The sequence below is a fragment of the Dendropsophus ebraccatus genome, chromosome 1 (genome assembly GCF_027789765.1).
Source record: "Dendropsophus ebraccatus isolate aDenEbr1 chromosome 1, aDenEbr1.pat, whole genome shotgun sequence".
Lineage (NCBI taxonomy): Eukaryota > Metazoa > Chordata > Amphibia > Anura > Hylidae > Dendropsophus > Dendropsophus ebraccatus.
Genome location: NC_091454.1, coordinates 44,997,402 through 45,014,176, shown reverse-complemented (window position 1 = coordinate 45,014,176; position 16,775 = coordinate 44,997,402). Strand labels below are relative to the sequence as shown.

General features: G+C 43.9%; 1 protein-coding gene across 3 annotated transcripts in view; it reads left to right on the top strand.

The window, feature by feature from the left end:
* The window catches only part of UBE2B (ubiquitin conjugating enzyme E2 B), a 42,356-nt gene that overhangs the window by 20,323 nt on the left and 5,258 nt on the right, over positions 1 to 16,775 (top strand). Inside the window, exons 1-4 of one of the 3 annotated variants that reach the window (XM_069970077.1) lie at positions 5,851 to 6,105; positions 8,972 to 9,019; positions 13,933 to 14,013; positions 15,557 to 15,582. In XM_069970077.1, coding sequence (XP_069826178.1) covers positions 6,062 to 6,105; positions 8,972 to 9,019; positions 13,933 to 14,013; positions 15,557 to 15,582 — 199 coding nt within the window. In that variant the 5' untranslated portion in view covers positions 5,851 to 6,061. Of the gene's footprint in view, positions 1 to 5,850; positions 6,106 to 8,971; positions 9,020 to 13,932; positions 14,014 to 15,556; positions 15,583 to 16,775 lie in introns of those variants that run through there. The other 2 variants (XM_069970085.1, XM_069970093.1) reach the window with 2 other exon arrangements.

Here is a 16,775-nt window from a genome sequence, read left to right as displayed (position 1 = left end):
ACAGCTGATCTTCATGTCACCTCTTCCTGCTCACTCATCTCCCTCGGCCCCTCCCCCCTCCATAAGGATAGAATGGAGAGAGCAGAGCCCGTCTTCACTGGCTTCTCTGTAATGAAGACATGTTTGCCTGATAATGCACAGATAAGAAGTCAGGGGGGGAGGCTGGGAGATTGCTTCTTGAGTACAGAAGGAGGCTTTTTTGGCTGATAAAACCTATAACAGAGTTTCTTAAAATCGCTTATACTACTGATTTCTGCAATAAAAAAAAATATGACAGTTACTCTTTAAAACTTTCTGGATGTGCTTTTGCAGAGTTTGGGGGGTGCAGTTTCTTAAATGGGGTGCTTTGTGGGTCTAACGTACAGTCCCCTCAAATACACTTTAAGGCTATGTTCACACTGCATATGAATTCGTCCGTAGTGCGAACCGCGAATATATGCACGTAGTTTTGAGGTTGATGAGTTCGCTAGAAAGTATACGATATACGGCCGCACAGTACACACTACGTATGAGCTTATGGCCGGATTGTATACGGCGCCGTGAAAAATTAACAAGACCATTGTTTGAGGACGGAAATGTTGAAACTCACGGCCATGGATTTCCATGGGGTCCCGTAAGAAGTACTTATTTCAGCCAAATTGAACTTGATTTTTCGATCCAAAAGGTTCTGTGTGGTTTACGGGGCTGGGCGAAGTTTTCCAAGTAAATGACCTGCCTCAGATCGCTTCGAAACAAGCTAGGGAAGCATAACTGTACTACGGGCGTATGTTCGCGGTTCGTACGCATCCGGCCGCATGTCTATTTTTCCCACGCCCGTAGTTTCAGCCGCACATGTACGGCGGCGTACGATCTACGGACGGAATCATACGCAGTGTGAACATAGCCTAAACCTAAACAGGTCCCTAAAAAAATCTGATTTTGAAATTTTACTGAAAATTTGGAAATTTGCTGCTAATGTTTTAACCTTCCTATTGTCTTAAAAAAAATTAAAGATAGTTTAATAAATTCCGCCAACATAAAGTAGACATGTTGCTAATGCTATTTAATATATAATTTATGTGGCATAACCATTTTCTGTATAAGCAGAAAAGTTTCAAAGTTGGAAAAATGCATTTTTTTTACAATTTTTCACGTTATTTTGGATTTTTTCATAAAGATTTGTTATAAGTATCGACTCCATTTTACCAGAAATGTGAAGTACAATATGTCATGAGAAAACAGTCTCAGAATCAGCCGGATAGGTAAAAGCATGCCCAAGTTATTAATGAATAAAGTGACACAGGTCATATTCATAAAATTTGCCTCGGTCCTTAAGGCCATTTTAGGCCCAGTCCCTAAGGGGTTAAAAAAATGTTTAAAAAATTTTGAATTGAGTTTTGATATGAATTTAATAAATTTTGCTCATCAATATATATACTAAGCAACATTATAATAGGACACTGGCCCTATTAGATAAGGGTGGTCGGGAAAATGTTGTCAGTCACTATTTGGCAGCTTGTTCCTAAGCTGGAAGAGTTCATTGTGTGGGGGGAGTTCTGTGCTGTTCTGTTCCTGGACGCTGGGTGATTATATATGAGCTGCAGTGTAATATGAAGATATCCTGTGTAATATAGAGGAGGAGAAGACATAAGTAGTGCAGCAGTAACCTCTGTCCACAATATGGTGTTTAATATCTGGGAGAAGATTGTGTTTTTCTTTAGTGTTCTATGGCTGCAGCTGTGTATGTGTGTGTACTATGGCTGCAGCAGGCCGTGTATGTGTGTGTGCACGCTATGGCTGCAGCAGGCTGTGTGTATGAGTGTGTGCTATGGCTGCACAGGCTGTGTGTATGTGTGCTATGGCTGCAGCAGGCTGTGTGTGTACACTATGGCTGGAGCTGTGTGTATGTGAGTGTGTATGCTATGGCTGCAGCAGGCTGTGTGTATGTGATGTCTGCAGCAGGCTGTGTGTGTGTGTATGCTATGTCTGCAGCAGGCTCTGTGTGTGTGTGTGTGTGTGTGTGTGTGTGTGTGTGCTATGGCTGCAGCAGGCTGTGTGTGTGCTATGGCTGCAGCAGGCTGTATGTATGTGTGTTATGGCTGCAGTAGGCTGTGTGTGTATGCCATGGCTGCAGCAGGCTGTGCGTGTGAGTATTCTATGGCTGCAGTAGGCTATGTGTGTGTGTGTTTGCTATGGCTGCAGCAGGCTATGTGTGTGTGTGTGTTTGCTATGGCTGCAGCAGACTGTAAGTGTATGTATGCTATGGTTGCAGCAGGCTGTGTGTATGTGCTATGGCTGCAGCAGGCTGTGTGTGTGTGTTTGCTATGGCTGCAGCAGCAGGCTGTGTGTGTGTGCACGCTATGGCTGCAACAGGCTGTGTGTGTGCTATGGCTGCAACAGGCTATGTGTGTGTGTGTGTGTGTGTGTGTGCTATGGATCTAGCAGGCTGTATGTGTGTGTGCTATGGCTGTACCAGGCTGTGTGTGTGTGGGAGAGAAAGAGAGAGAGAGGTAGAAATTAAAGGGGGGGGGGGGCAGGGGTGGTGGGTTCATAATAAAGAAGTCCTATTAACCAGTCCCCGTGCCCCTAAAGTGCAATGTGCAATGCGCTTCCAATCCTGTAATGTCATGGCCCCCACTCGGAATTTATCAACTCAGCCAATCAGTGAGTAAGGCGAGGCACAGCTGTAGTCACTGACTGGCTGAGTGGGTAGTTCCTGTGGGTCTAAGATGATTCAGGAGCACGGACACTGACAGAGAGCTGACACATCTGGGCCTTTGGCTGACCCCTCTATATCACTATGTGTGACTCCCTCTATATAACTATGTGTGACCCCTCTGTATTACTATGGATGACCACTCTATATCACTATGTGTAACCCCTCTAGTTCACTATGACTGACCCCTCTCTATCACTATGGCTGACCTCTATATTACTGGGATCTGGCATTGTTAGCAGTGTTTCTTTGTGTATGGTGAATATTTAGTTAGAAACATAGAAGATTTTCTGCAGAAAAGACCACCTGCTCCATCTAGTCTAGTTGTGAGTAGTTCAGGACATGGAGGCTGGAGACTAGCTGCATCCATTGCACACACAGGAGAATCTACTTTATATCTTTTCTTATTTACTCAGAAGTCGCCCCAGGATCATGTAGGACATTAGGGAGAAGCTGCTGAGCCCGTCTGATTAATAACTCCTCTGGAATCTGACCATTTATGAAGGAGCAGGAGTCGGAGTCGGTCCGGATAAAATTCAAGAATCGGAGTCAGAGCTATGGCTTACAGACTCCACAGCCCTGGTCCCTCCGGCGTCCCATGTCCGTTAGTGTCCCAATGCCCCCTCCAACAGCCACTGCACAGCCAACTCTGGGAGTTCCAGCGGGTCGTGACATGACCATTTTATCTAGGAAGTGAGGCCTTGATGCAGTATTAAGTGCAGGGAAAAAGCACTTTATAAGCATTTCCCGTAATAATTGTATATTAGGGATTTGTATAACCTTTTGGGGGGGCAATACTATACTTTAATGAAAATTTTCGCTGGACTTCTCCTTTAATGCAGACACAAATAAGTGCTTCTTGTGACCAGAAATCCATTATAGAAGATATACAGCCTTGGGCTAGGTTCACACTATGTAAAAATGAGGGACATCGTTCATAACAACGGCCGTCATTGTGCAAATACCGTCCATTATTTAAAACCAGGCGATATTTCTACATTGACGGCCATTCTTATGAAGCCAGCCATCATTTATACAGAGTGTTTGTGTAGCCCTAGCCTCACACATATTGACCTATCCACAGGGCCGGCCTTTGGGGTGTGCGACCTGTGCGGTTGCACAGGGCGCGTCACTCCGGGCTAGCAGGGGGGCGCTCGGGCAGAAGAGACAGAGACAGCTGCACATCTAGCTATAGAAATGTGTGCTGTCTCTGTCTGCAGGAGCGCAGGCACACTATAGAAGGAGGGTGCAGGGCGATCAGCCATAGAGGCGCCCGGGCAGAGAGAGGCAGCTCTGCATACTTATCTTTGGTGTAGAAAGGAACGCTGTATGTCTGCAGGAGCGCCGTTAGAAACCACTGTAGGAGCAGGGTGCCGGGTGGCCAACTGGGGGAGCGATCGGGGCGGACAGACATACACAGCACAACACTGTCACATAATGCATGTTGTGTATGTCTGTCGGCCCCGATCGCTCCCCCAGCTTGCCGCCCGGCACCCTGCTCCTACAGTGGTTTCTAACGGCGCTCTTGCAGACATACATCGATCCTTTCTACACCAAAGATAAGTATGCAGAGCTGCCTCTCTATGCCCGGGCGCCTCAATGGCTGATCTCCAGCGCCCCGACGGCTGAGTGACGTCCGCCGAGCTGAGGAGAGGAGACGCACGGCAGGAAGCCCAGTGAGTTAAAGTGTCTGTTTCTTTTTTGTATGTGTGTTTTTCAGTGCCTACATCGGGGGAGGGGGTGGCAGCTAACTACCTACAACTACCTTCCTACAACTACCTACAGCTACCCACAACTACCTACTTATAGCTACCCACAACTATCTACAGCTATCTACAACTACCTATTTATAACTACCTTCCTACAGCTACCTACCTACAACTATCACAGCTACCTATAACTACCTACCTACAACTACCACAGCTACCTACCTATAACTGCCTACAGCTACCTATAACTACCTTCCTACAGCTAACAACAGCCATCTACTTACACCTACCTATAACTACCTCCCTACAGCTACCTATAACTACCTACAGCTACCTATAACTACTTACAGCTACCTATAACTACTTAAAGCTACCTATAACTACCTACCTACAGCTACCCACCTACAACTACCTACAGCTACCGACCTACAACTACCTACAGCTACGCACAACTACCTACCTACAGCTACCTGCTTATATGGTGGCACAGAGCTGCCTGACTACTATTTGAGGGCATGTATAGGGCATACTGCTTATATCTAGTGTTGACTATTGTCTTATGTTAATGTATTATTATTTTTTAGTTGTATGTGGTATTACAGCTTGTCTCTATTCACATCACATCAATGAAACTGGGTTGTAATACCACACACATCCTGAGGACTGGGATGGAGCTGTTTATGAAAGAAAGTAGCCATGTATTTTTGAATTCTGGATAGCTCCTTTAATAGGGTTGTCTAAAATTGGAAAAGAACAGCTACTTTGTTGCAGAAACATCACAACCGCAGGGACAGCAGCAGCTCTGCCCTGTATGTCTATGTCTATACATATAACCAGAAGACGGTTTCGCACAGGGCGCCATCTACCCTAAGGCTGGCTCTGCCTATCCACTGGCTGGATGATAAATGCTAGCCAATTAACAGTCTGATAGACCCCCACCAGTCTCTACAATGGGGACCCAGGTGCTGGCAATCTGTGGTAATACAGGGCTATAGACTCTGACCATAGAGGCAGGGTGCATGCTGCTGTATTCAGGGTCTTCCTAGCCATGGCCTTGGGGGCCCCCTTTCCCGCGATCTGTCAGACCCCTGCCTATATAGCAAATATCACTTTTTCAGTTGCGGCCAAACGCGCATCAGCCTGGAATGCCCCTTTAATTAACCCATTCCTTCTTGTAGCCGTTAATTTCTGTTCGCTGACACACACACAGTGACACGCAATGTACACACAGCATCACCGGTCACATGATCTGACGCAACCTTCCTCCAGGAACTTTTCGGTTGTCACTCTTGGAATGTTCCAAGTTTCTTAGCATGAGGGTGGCGGCGGTGGTAATATGCCGTTGTGCGCCAAAGTATTAAACAATCCTTCCGTTAGGGAGACCATAATTCTACAATTCAGTGTTAGAGTATGCTGAAGAAGAAAATCAGCGCTTTTCCCAGTCGAGTAGGAACTGTGTGAACTCCGAACACCCCTCTATTATAGAACGAGTGGTGCGCTCCGTCGAACGTTCTGTTCTGCCCTTTTTGGGGCGCTGTGAAACGTCACCGAAGCTTGTTTGTGCCAGGGCCGTACAGTGAGCAGCGGCGGCAGCCGGGCCTGGGCTCCCGACACCCGCTCTCCCTCCTCTGTTCCTCCGTCCGCCTTAGCTAAGGCCATGTCAACCCCGGCCCGGAGGAGGCTTATGAGGGACTTCAAGAGGTGAGTAGGGCAGGTCCTGACTCCACCCACTGGTGACCCTCCAACTTTCACTCCACTGTGCCCCAGGCCCCGAGGCAGGGAGGGCACAATGCAGACCCAATGGGCCCTTTACCTATTGGCATACAATTGGCTTCAGCTGCCATCTGTTTGTTTTTTCTAAAGGGCCATGAAGTAGTGAGATGCAGTTACCCAGGAAGTCCTCCTGGGGCTGCCATGTGTGCCATGTGAGGTGCCCTGATATCTCTATATAGAGAGGAGCAGAGCTATGCCCCTGTATAACAACTATATATATCTGTGCAAGGAACCTGCCTGGGCTCTACCAGGAGAGCGAATATCCAATACTAGGAGAGCGAATATCCAATACTAGGAGAGCGGATATCCAATACTAGGAGAGCGGATATCCAATGCTAGGAGAGCGGATATCCAATGCTAGGAGAGCGGATATCCAATGCTAGGAGAGCGAATATCCAATACTAGGAGAGCGGATATCCAATACTAGGAGAGCGGATATCCAATACTAGGAGAGCGGATATCCAATACTAGGAGAGCGGATATCCAATACTAGGAGAGCGGATATCCAATACTAGGAGAGCGGATATCCAATACTAGGAGAGCGGATATCCAAAAAAGAGAGAATACCAGCACTTGATTCTTTTAAAATCACCTTAAACTTGAGGTGGGTTTAAAGGAATCAAGTGTAGGAAACTCTCTTTTTGGATATCCCCTAGCTGTATGGTTGTGTCACTCTATATACCAGTGATCTTTAGCCAGATGTTATAGAAACTACAATTTCCAGCATGTCCTTAATATGGGATAGTGCTGCACATTCTGTTGTTTGGTGTTTCCAGATAAACACTTGAAATCTGAAGCATATGTATGGTTGCAGTAGGTGTCTTATTAGGACATGTTCACATGCGGCAGATATTTTGCAGAAAGGGTTCGTGAAAATCTATGCACATTCAGCTGAAGACAACAGATTATCAGATGATAAACATTCAGCAAATCTGCCATGTGTGAATATGCTTTGTTATGATTGTATAACCTGGACCCTATATCCATGCTGTATACTAGTGATCTTCAGGCTACGTTCCCACAACGTACAAAATGTAACTGAACCGTCATATACATTTCCTTGGCTGTGAAGGCGCCCTAAGCATGAAGCTATAAGTCTGATGGGGGGGGGGGGGGGCAGGTATGTCAGTAATCTCATCAGTCAACACAAAGGTTGCAGCAGTTCTCAGAAATCACAGTAAAAGACCAGATTGCTTTTGGTGCTCACTTGTAAATATGTTTGCATAGTAAAGTAATAATGTTTTTAAAAATACAAATCTCCTTTTCCAGCTGCGTAACACCCCTCAGTATTCCTGTAGTGTTATCTGTTACCGCCCAGGTCTGGTGCATCTGCATTTCATCACTACAGCTAATACAAAGGACTACTGTGCAGTGCTCAGAGTCTTCGTTATCTACAGGATAGCTCATTATTTACTGATCAGTGTGGTACCCACATCCTCCACCAGTGCTGATCAGATATTTGGTGCCACAATACACAGTAAGTGGAGGTTTTCTTCATTAGCGGTGTAGCTGTGGTGATGCGCAATTGCAGCTCAGCTTCTATTCACGTGAACTGGACCTGAGCTGCAGTTACATATCGCTACCACTACACAACAAACTCTGCTCACTGTTCAATGAGGCGCCAAACGGCTGATGTGGGTGTGGACACAACGCTGATCAATTTTAGTTAGCTCAGCATAAAATTTTGCCCAGAAAACCCCTATAAAGGGGAACTATCAGCAGGTTAGACAAATCTAGCTTGCTGATACCCAACACAAGGAGCTGAGGAGGACGGTACCTTCCACCTCTGCTCTGTTCCCATGCTGTTAGCAGTGTAATCCTCGGTCCGGAGCACTGCCCACCCCCCACAGCGTTGAGTTGGCCTGCTCCTTCTAATGAGTGGACAAGCCTGCTATGGAAGAAGGTCAGTGCTCCTCCCGACCGAGGATTACACTGTTAACAGCACAGGAACTGTTCAGAGGAGGAAGGTAAGTGACGTACTGTCCTCCTCGGCTTGTCAGACTGATAGTTCCTTAAGGCTATGTTCCCACTTTGGGAATATAGAAGGGAAAGGCTGCTGTCTTGTAACATTGATGGCTGCAAATAAAGATCACAAACATTTTTAGTGGCTGTGAATATTACGAGAAATGCAGCCTTTCTTTGGCTATGTTCTTTGGCTGCTGGGGTGAAGTCCACCTGACCCCCCGGTGGAGCCGCTTATACTTACCCCTTCCTTGAAATCCCGAACCCAGTCCCGCCGCCGAGAAATCCCAGTCGGAAGCTGTACACACGCTCATCAGAGATGAGTCCGATGCCCATAGAGAATGACTGGAGCAGTAGGAACAAAGCGTAAAGGTTTGGTTCAGGGAAGAAAAAGAGCGCTGCACCTCACACCTATGGCTGACACTAGTGCCTCTTGGCTGCATAAAAAACATCAGAATTTTGTGTATGAATTGATCAAAGCGTAAAGGTTTAGTCCCAGCTTAACTTAGGTTTTAGCCTTGTGGACACAGACAATTTAAATCTTTTCTTGTAGTTTTTCAAGAGCCATAACTCTTTTAATAATTTTTACATCTCCAGGGCCACATATGTGCTGTTTTTCAGCAACAATTGTACCTTGTAATGACTCCTTTCAATCTCCTATAAAACTTCTGGTGAAACTCCCAAAATATTATTTGTTGGATGAAATATTATTTGTTAAAGAAACAAAATGTAATTTGGCTTAATTTTTTTTTTTTTTTGGGTGGGGTGTTTCCTGTTTTCCATCACGCAGTGCGCTGCTTGGTAAAACTGACGCACTATCTTTGATCTTTAGGTCAGAACGAATACAGCGATACCCATGTTATCCTCTGCTGAAAACCAGGTACGTCACGTACCGGGCTCTTCTAGCAGCAACAGATGAGCAATTGCCCACTCAGCCAATCAGTGATTGGGGTGGTGTCATTGCAGTATCACAGGCCATAGTAAGCGATTGATGTGTCAGAATCAACTTCATTGCAGCTCTGAGGCCCGACTAGGGCAGAAACAGAGATTGCCCCTCTGCGATTGCATCGCTGACCCCCCTCTAAACTCCCCTACCTACATGTAGTCAAGGGTTTAAAATATAACAACATTGTTCCTGCATAGAGAACCACGTAGACAGAAACAGGGAAAAAAAACGCCAGGATTTTATTATACTGTACGTCAGAAAGAAAATTTATAGAAACAGATAAAAAAATTTATTTTACACCAATAAGTTGCTAAAAGAAAGTATAGATCATGGTGCAAATAATAAGCTGCCAACCAGCCCTGTAGGTGAAAAAATGAAAGCCCTGTGGCTCTTAGAAGGGGAGGAGGAACACTGCTTCAATGTAACCTGGATATCCGTGCATTAACCCCTTAACCCATTTTGACATACAGGTATGTCATTTTGGGTTAAGGGATGTACAGAGAGTCTCCTCTGCACAGTTCCACCCCTGACTGCAGTCGGCAAAAAGAAACCGCAGCTATTGGGGGCATTCACACATCCGCAAATTTGCGGATCTTACGGACAGCGAAATTTATGAGTCTAAGTGTTTATTCCCACGTTCCGTGAAACACAGAATCTGCGGGCATAGAAGCCCTTTTTTGAGCTCTGTCCCCTCCCTGCATCATGTATCAATATGATGCTGGGAGCAGGGAAAGTGTTGGAATCTTCACGGCACGGTAATGAAGCATCCACACAGGCTTCATCATCCGTAGGTTCCGTGTTCTGGAATGTGGGAATACGCCCTAAGAATATGACAAGGGAAATGCCAAATCTGTCCACAGATGGCTGTTTTGGGGTGCTGCCCCCGTGGAAAAATTTAGTTTTTTGTGAACTGCTTCTTTAAGTCAGTCTTAAAACACTGGCCAGGTATCCCTCCAGGGAAGGACCTAGCCAGGGGGTGGCTCCTGTAAGGAGACCCCCAAGATCACCATATTAAGTGGCCTTTTCAGTCTATATCCAATTTTCAAGTCTAAGGATATGACAAGGTAATTGACTAATTGGCGGGCACCCACACTACACAGTAAGGGTACATTTACACAAAGAGATTTATCCGACAGATTTTTTAAGCCAAAGCCAGGAACAGACTAACAGAGAACAAGTCATAAAGGAAAGATCGAGGTTCCTCCTTTTTTCAAATCCATTCCTGGTTTTGGCTTCAATAATCTGTCAGATAAATCTCTCTGTGTAAATGCACCTTTTATTGGGGCAGAAAGCAATTTGTCTTATGGTGCGTTTACACAGGAAGATTTATCTGACAGATTTTTTAAACCAAAGACAGGAACAGACCATAAACACGGAACGGGTCATAACTGAAAGAGTGAGATTTCTCTTCTTTTCAAATCCATTCCTGGCTTTGGCTTCCAAAATCTGTCAGATAAATCTGCCTGTGTAAACGCACCGTTAGGGTCTATTTATACAGAAAGATTATCTGCCAAAGATTTGAAGCCAAAGTCAGGAACAGACTATAAACAGAGATCAGGTCATAAAGGAAAGCCTGAATTTCTCCTCTTTTCACATCCATTCCTGGCTTTGGCTTCAAATCTTTGGCAGATAATCTGTCAGATAATCTTTCTGTGTAAGGCTACAAACCCACTTGGCGGGTCTGCAGCGAGTCCCCTCGCTGCGTATTTGCAGCGAGACTCGCTGCAGATCCCGGCCCTATACTTTTAATGGCAGACAAACACGCAGCGGGGATGTACATCCCTGCTGCGAGTTTGTCTGCAGCCCACCCCATTAACCCCCCGGAGCTGATACTTCACCTGATCCCGGCTCCGGCGGTTCCTGATGTCTTCAGCAAGCCGGAGCGGGGACCAGGTGAAGTATATGCTCCAGCCAGCCGCCCGCAGCCCCTTTAACACCTCCCGCAGCCCAGGCCGCCCGATCGCCTTTTTACATACAATATAATGCTCTGTAGTGTGAGAGAGAGAAAGAAGATCTTTGTCACTTTCCACATTTAAATATATCTCAAAGGCATCATGAGAAATGTAGTCAGCAACAGGAAATCATATTAGAGGATTATGGGAATCAAGATGGCAGACATTACATGCATGCCACATGAGCAAAATAAGTAACTACAAAGCATACAAAGGAGTCCGTGCTTCATTATTTAGTAACCCTATGTGCACCTTTAGAAACAAAAAAATCATGTAATGCTTTTTTACTTATTTGTCTTTATCAATCAACAAAATGCTAAGTAAATCAATGGATGAGATATCTAATGGTGCGTTTACACAGAAAGATTTATCTGACAGATTTTGGAAGCCAAAGCCAGGAATGGATTTGAAAAGAGAAGAAATCTTTTATGACCTGTTCCCTGTTTATAGTCTGTTCCTGGCTTTGGCTTCAAAAATCTAAGATAAATCTCTCTGTGTAAACGCACCATCAATCAGATCAATATTTGGTGTGTCTGCCCTGTATCTTCAAATGGCATTGGTTCTTCTAGGTACTTGCACACAGGTCATGAAGGAACTCGGCAGGAAGGTGGTTCCAGAACTCCAGCAAAACCAACAAATAGAAAAAAAATTGGTTAATTTGGTAAAAAACTAAAAAAAAAACAAAAACAAACATTTAAAGCACCATATTGTGCCCCCCCCCCCCCCCCCCTCACTATCATTTTTGTTTTATTTTGCTGTATACTTATTTATTGGGCTGTGGTCAACAGTTTTTATAGGTATCATTTTGGTGTAGATGGGACTTTTATTTCTTTTTATTCCATATTTTATTGAAAATACAGTGCGGGAAGGTGGTGGTGGGAAGAATCACCGGTTTCTATCAACAGTTTCCCAAGGAGCAGGGATGTGCCACTGTGGGGGCACAGGGACCGGTAAGTATAAACTCTTTAGTATGTTCCCCCACCCCCTGCCTGCACTGTGTTTTTTTTAGTATACTCCTCTGGGACACTTTTCTCACATACGCATGGGCTGCACTGTATGTGCAACTTCCATTAAACAGAATGGGATTCAGCTGCTCCAGCTGCTGATTGACAGTTGACTGCTTATACACAACATGGATAGATAACTGCCAACCAGCAGGTGGTGTGCGGAGTTGGCTGGTCCTCATGAATATCCAGGACTACTGATTTCACCCACACAATGGAGAGGATTACTTATTGTCCATATTATTCAGGAGGATATCTTCAAATCGGCTGCACAGAAAGTGATAAATCATTCTGTTCAGCTTCTGTCACTAGTTTATGCAACCCTTAAATAGAGTCTGTTTAATAAAGTATGTACATTATTTTTTTTTTTGTGATATGTTAATGTATTATTGTAGTGAATACTTATTGCCTTTAGGCTGTGTTCTCAGTGTTTGGATAAATAGGTTCTGCAGGCCAACTGCTGGCACATATACTAGATGTAACTCTGTCTTACTGGGGAAGTTGAAGACAATTAGAAGATTATTATACTAATTTTGTTATTTTTTTAAAAGTTTTTTTCATTTACCGTACATTTTTTCACTTGCGGTGTAGGCAGTAGTATACTGCTACCAGTTGTAAACATATGCCACTGCATGGCTATAATGAAGTACTTTGTTCACCTGGGGTATAAGTTGGATGTATACCTCAGGAAACACCCATGACATATAGTGTGAACACAATGTGACCATTGTCTTAGGTGTCTTATACAGGAGTGTTTCATTTTTCTCATCATGGCTGACCCTCACAATTTCTTTAATGTTAGCCAGATATTTTAATTTTCAATGAATGAATCCCTTATAAGACCTATATAGCATGTTGGAGGGATCACAGTAAATATGCATTTTGCCTGTTAACTATATGTTGTATAGTATTAGTTTTTGTTTTTTTTCTTATTCAAATTGTTATAGTTTTAATCAAAATAGTCAAGAAAAGAATATGGTCCATATAAAAGGATAAGTTAGGCTTGAGAAAGGCACTGATGGATTATAGTGCCGAAACGCGTCGCTTATTAAAAACTCTTTTTTTTGTTTCTGCCAAACAGTATTTGGTAGTTATATATTTACTGTATGTACTTGGCAGCCTCTGATGCGGTTTCACTAGTGACTACCTATTCCTAGTGACTTTAACCTGCGCCAGGCATCTTAGAGGATCATATGTGGCTCCTAAAGTTCTATAAGGATCCTGCTTTCTTCGTGTACTCTATTCCATACGTCGTGTGGATGATCCTTTGCTGAGCTGCGGTATTCAATTAATGTGTGACATAGTCTTGTGCCTATATTGGTTGCACAACATAAGACGTTTACTAAAATCACAATATCGGACTAGGAGGTGCCCTTTTTCCCTTTTTCTTTCTTGCTATAGGATCGGTATAAGACATGGTAGAAACGATACTTATAAACACGTTAATTTGAGATAAATATACAATTAATGGTACAGTAATTAGAATAACATTTACTGTAGCGTAACACATGAGTAAGGTGGAGGATAAAAAGAGGCAGAAGATGGAAAAGTGTTGCCAACACCTAAACAGAAGCATTATGGAAAGTAATCCATTGGGACCACTTTCAGGTAAATAGATTAGTGTCATTGGAGTATATAACGTTCCTCCTTTCTAGGATAGATGATAAAGAGTTTGTGTTCTATAATTCACCTATAGTAAGGGGGGAAGCACTTTCCAGTTCTTTGCTGTAATGGGTCTAGCAGAGGGAATGGTGTGGCCGAGGAAGGACGGATATTTTCAAGACCGATGAAAAATAAAGAGAGCTGTGCCGTGTTGTGGCTTTTTTCTTCTCTTTTCTTTTCTTCCCAGTTTATGCAGTTTAAAATGTTCTGCTTTATGAATTCTAAACAGATTACAAGAAGATCCCCCTGTTGGAGTCAGTGGCGCACCTTCTGAGAACAATATCATGGTCTGGAATGCTGTCATATTTGGGTAAGTTTAGTAATGAAGATGACTACTGACAGTTGTGATTTCTCTTGAAACATAAGACCGTTTAAAGGACAACTCCGGCATTTTCTTTTATTATACAACTTTGTAATGTGTCTAAATAAGCGGTCTTGCCCCGATTTTCCTCTTCCCCCCCCCCCCCCCCCCCCCCCCAAATAAAAGTTAAATAAAGTATACATACCCGATTACAGGCGACCCCTGTCCTCTTCTCCTCCGCGGCGTCTTCTGCTACAGTGAATGGGACATGAAAAGGCTGCTGGTGCACTTGTGCACCAGCAGCCTTTTCATTGGCTGGACCACATCACATGGCTTCCAGCTTGCTCAGCACTGATTGACTGAGCTTGCTGGAAGCCATGTGATACGCTCTAGCCAAAGAAAAGGCTGCCGCATGAGCATTTTCTCTCCCATTCGATTCACACGAACCCGGAAGTGAGGGAGTTCTGAAGAAGTCTGCCGGAGGTGACAGTCATGGGCGGCGGGAGATTCAAGTGCTGATCATTACCGGAGGGATGGTGAGTATGAACTGTGTGTGTGTGTGTGTCTGTGTTTTGTTTTTTTGTTTTTTTAGGTCCCGCCGGAGTTGTCCTTTAAGACATGAATGCTTTTAGAAATTGGACTGGACAGCTCCTTCATATCTATATGATATACACATACACATTATTCACCATAAACTGCTGCCATGCTTGAATGTTGTTAGTAAAGTTGTATTGGACAGATAGGAGTAGGATGGGGCCAGACTACTAAATGTTTGTACACTGGAGAAAGCAAGTCCAACAGCATCCAGAGTCCAGGAAAATCTTCAATCATTATTGAGCTCACAAGCACATACGACGTTTCGACTCACAATAAGTCTTTGTCAAAACGTCGTATCTGGACTCTTGATGCTGTTGGACTTGCTTTCTACAGTGTTCCTACACCCACTTCTTGGGATAGTGGTCCCCAGCGTGCATCCGCCTATGTGCTTACAGAGGGATTGGCCAGTGCTGCTGGACCCCACATCATACTAAATGTTTGTAGTCTGCAACCATACCAAGATCTGTACATGTGCCACAGAACAAGAGGTAGGATATCTGTTGCTTAATGTGGTTGCAAAGGGGAACGTAATTTCAAGGGTTCAACCACCCCCTCTGCCCCTGCTGCCTGGTGGCATGTATACTCTCCTGCAGCGATTGCTTTTTTGTGGCGCCCCTTCATTTCTAGCGGTCCCATGACATCTTTGGCTGTTCTGCAGCAAAGAAGGCCAGAAGTCAGTCTTTAATGATTCCCTTTGAGAGCGCTTTTATAAGATGCATTGAAGACCCCGACTTCTGGTCTTCAAAAACACTGGGGAAACATGGGTTCAGAAGAAGGGTGACAACAACACTATCTGGATTTGAAGAATGTCAACATAACTCCTAGATGAAGCTGCATTGGGCGGGGGGTATTTGTGCTTCTTTAATCAAGATACAATAGAATTATTTATATTGTGGTAAAAAATTTAGTTTTTATTTAAATCATGTGACTAATCTGATGCCTCATTCTCTTTCAGGCCAGAAGGAACACCATTTGAGGATGGTATGTTCATTTAAAAAAAATGTGGGGGGAAGATGTATCAGCATATCCTATTTGGCAACAATGTTTTTTTTCCTTTCCTCATTAAAAACACTTGAATTCTTGATCAAGCCAAGTGTGCGTGTGTAGGGGAAAGGCCAGGAGTGCTAGCTGTTGGCTGTCTATTTAGGCAGAAGAGCTGCTGATATGATATTTATCTGTGGTGGTTATATATGTATACATGCCCATATCCATTAATATGAACCTGCTAACTACATAATCTGTATGGTGTGTGGAATAGCCTTAATCTTCTGCTCAAGATATCTTAACACACAGTGAATAAAGATCAAAATGCGTCCATATTTTAGGTGTAATAATGCAGTCCATTGAAGTTGATGGTAAATTGGCCATCAGTCCACACAGTATAGAATAACTGCCTTAATTATGAATGTCAAAATAATAAACATGCTCATTGTTTATGATATGCTTTTGCAAAAAAACTTTCTTTTACCTGTTTACACGTTGTTTCATTCTCACTCAAAATTATGACCGTATTTTGGTATTATTTTACTGTATGTGAACATGGCCTGGGCATGGAGAACCTTTGAGCTTTCAGCTTGGCTCATCATTTCTTCCTGCAGTAGATTAGCTGCTGCCAGACACCTGCCTGTATCCCCCTCTTCCTATTAACAATACATGAACTACTGAAGATTCTCCTCTTTCATTTTTCACCATGATTTTTTGTATAATTCTGCACAATTTATGATAGCTGTATGCCATATTTTGAAACCCAAAAACACCTGTATGTATATGGGCGACTCTTGAGGGACAGCTATCAGCCAAAAGCAGTCTAACATGTATGGGCACTTATCTAATTTGTAAAAAATAACTGCGGTATTGAATCAGTGGCTTCAGATGTCACGGGCCATACTCCTGGTAACTAAGTTGTGCTGACAGGGCTACAGCACCTGCCAACTGAGGCCGCCTGTTGGCTGCAGTGGCCATGTGGGGGATCAGAGAGGTGAGTAAAGGCCCAATCACACGAAGCGATTATATGCCAAACAGGCAGATATCTCCCTATGTACTAGTGCCAGTGATCAGCTGACGAACTAGCAAACACTGGCTGATTGCTGACTTTAATGCTGCGTTTACACGGAACGATTATTGTGCAAATTTGCACGAGAACGATCGAATTCGAACGATAATCGTACATGTAA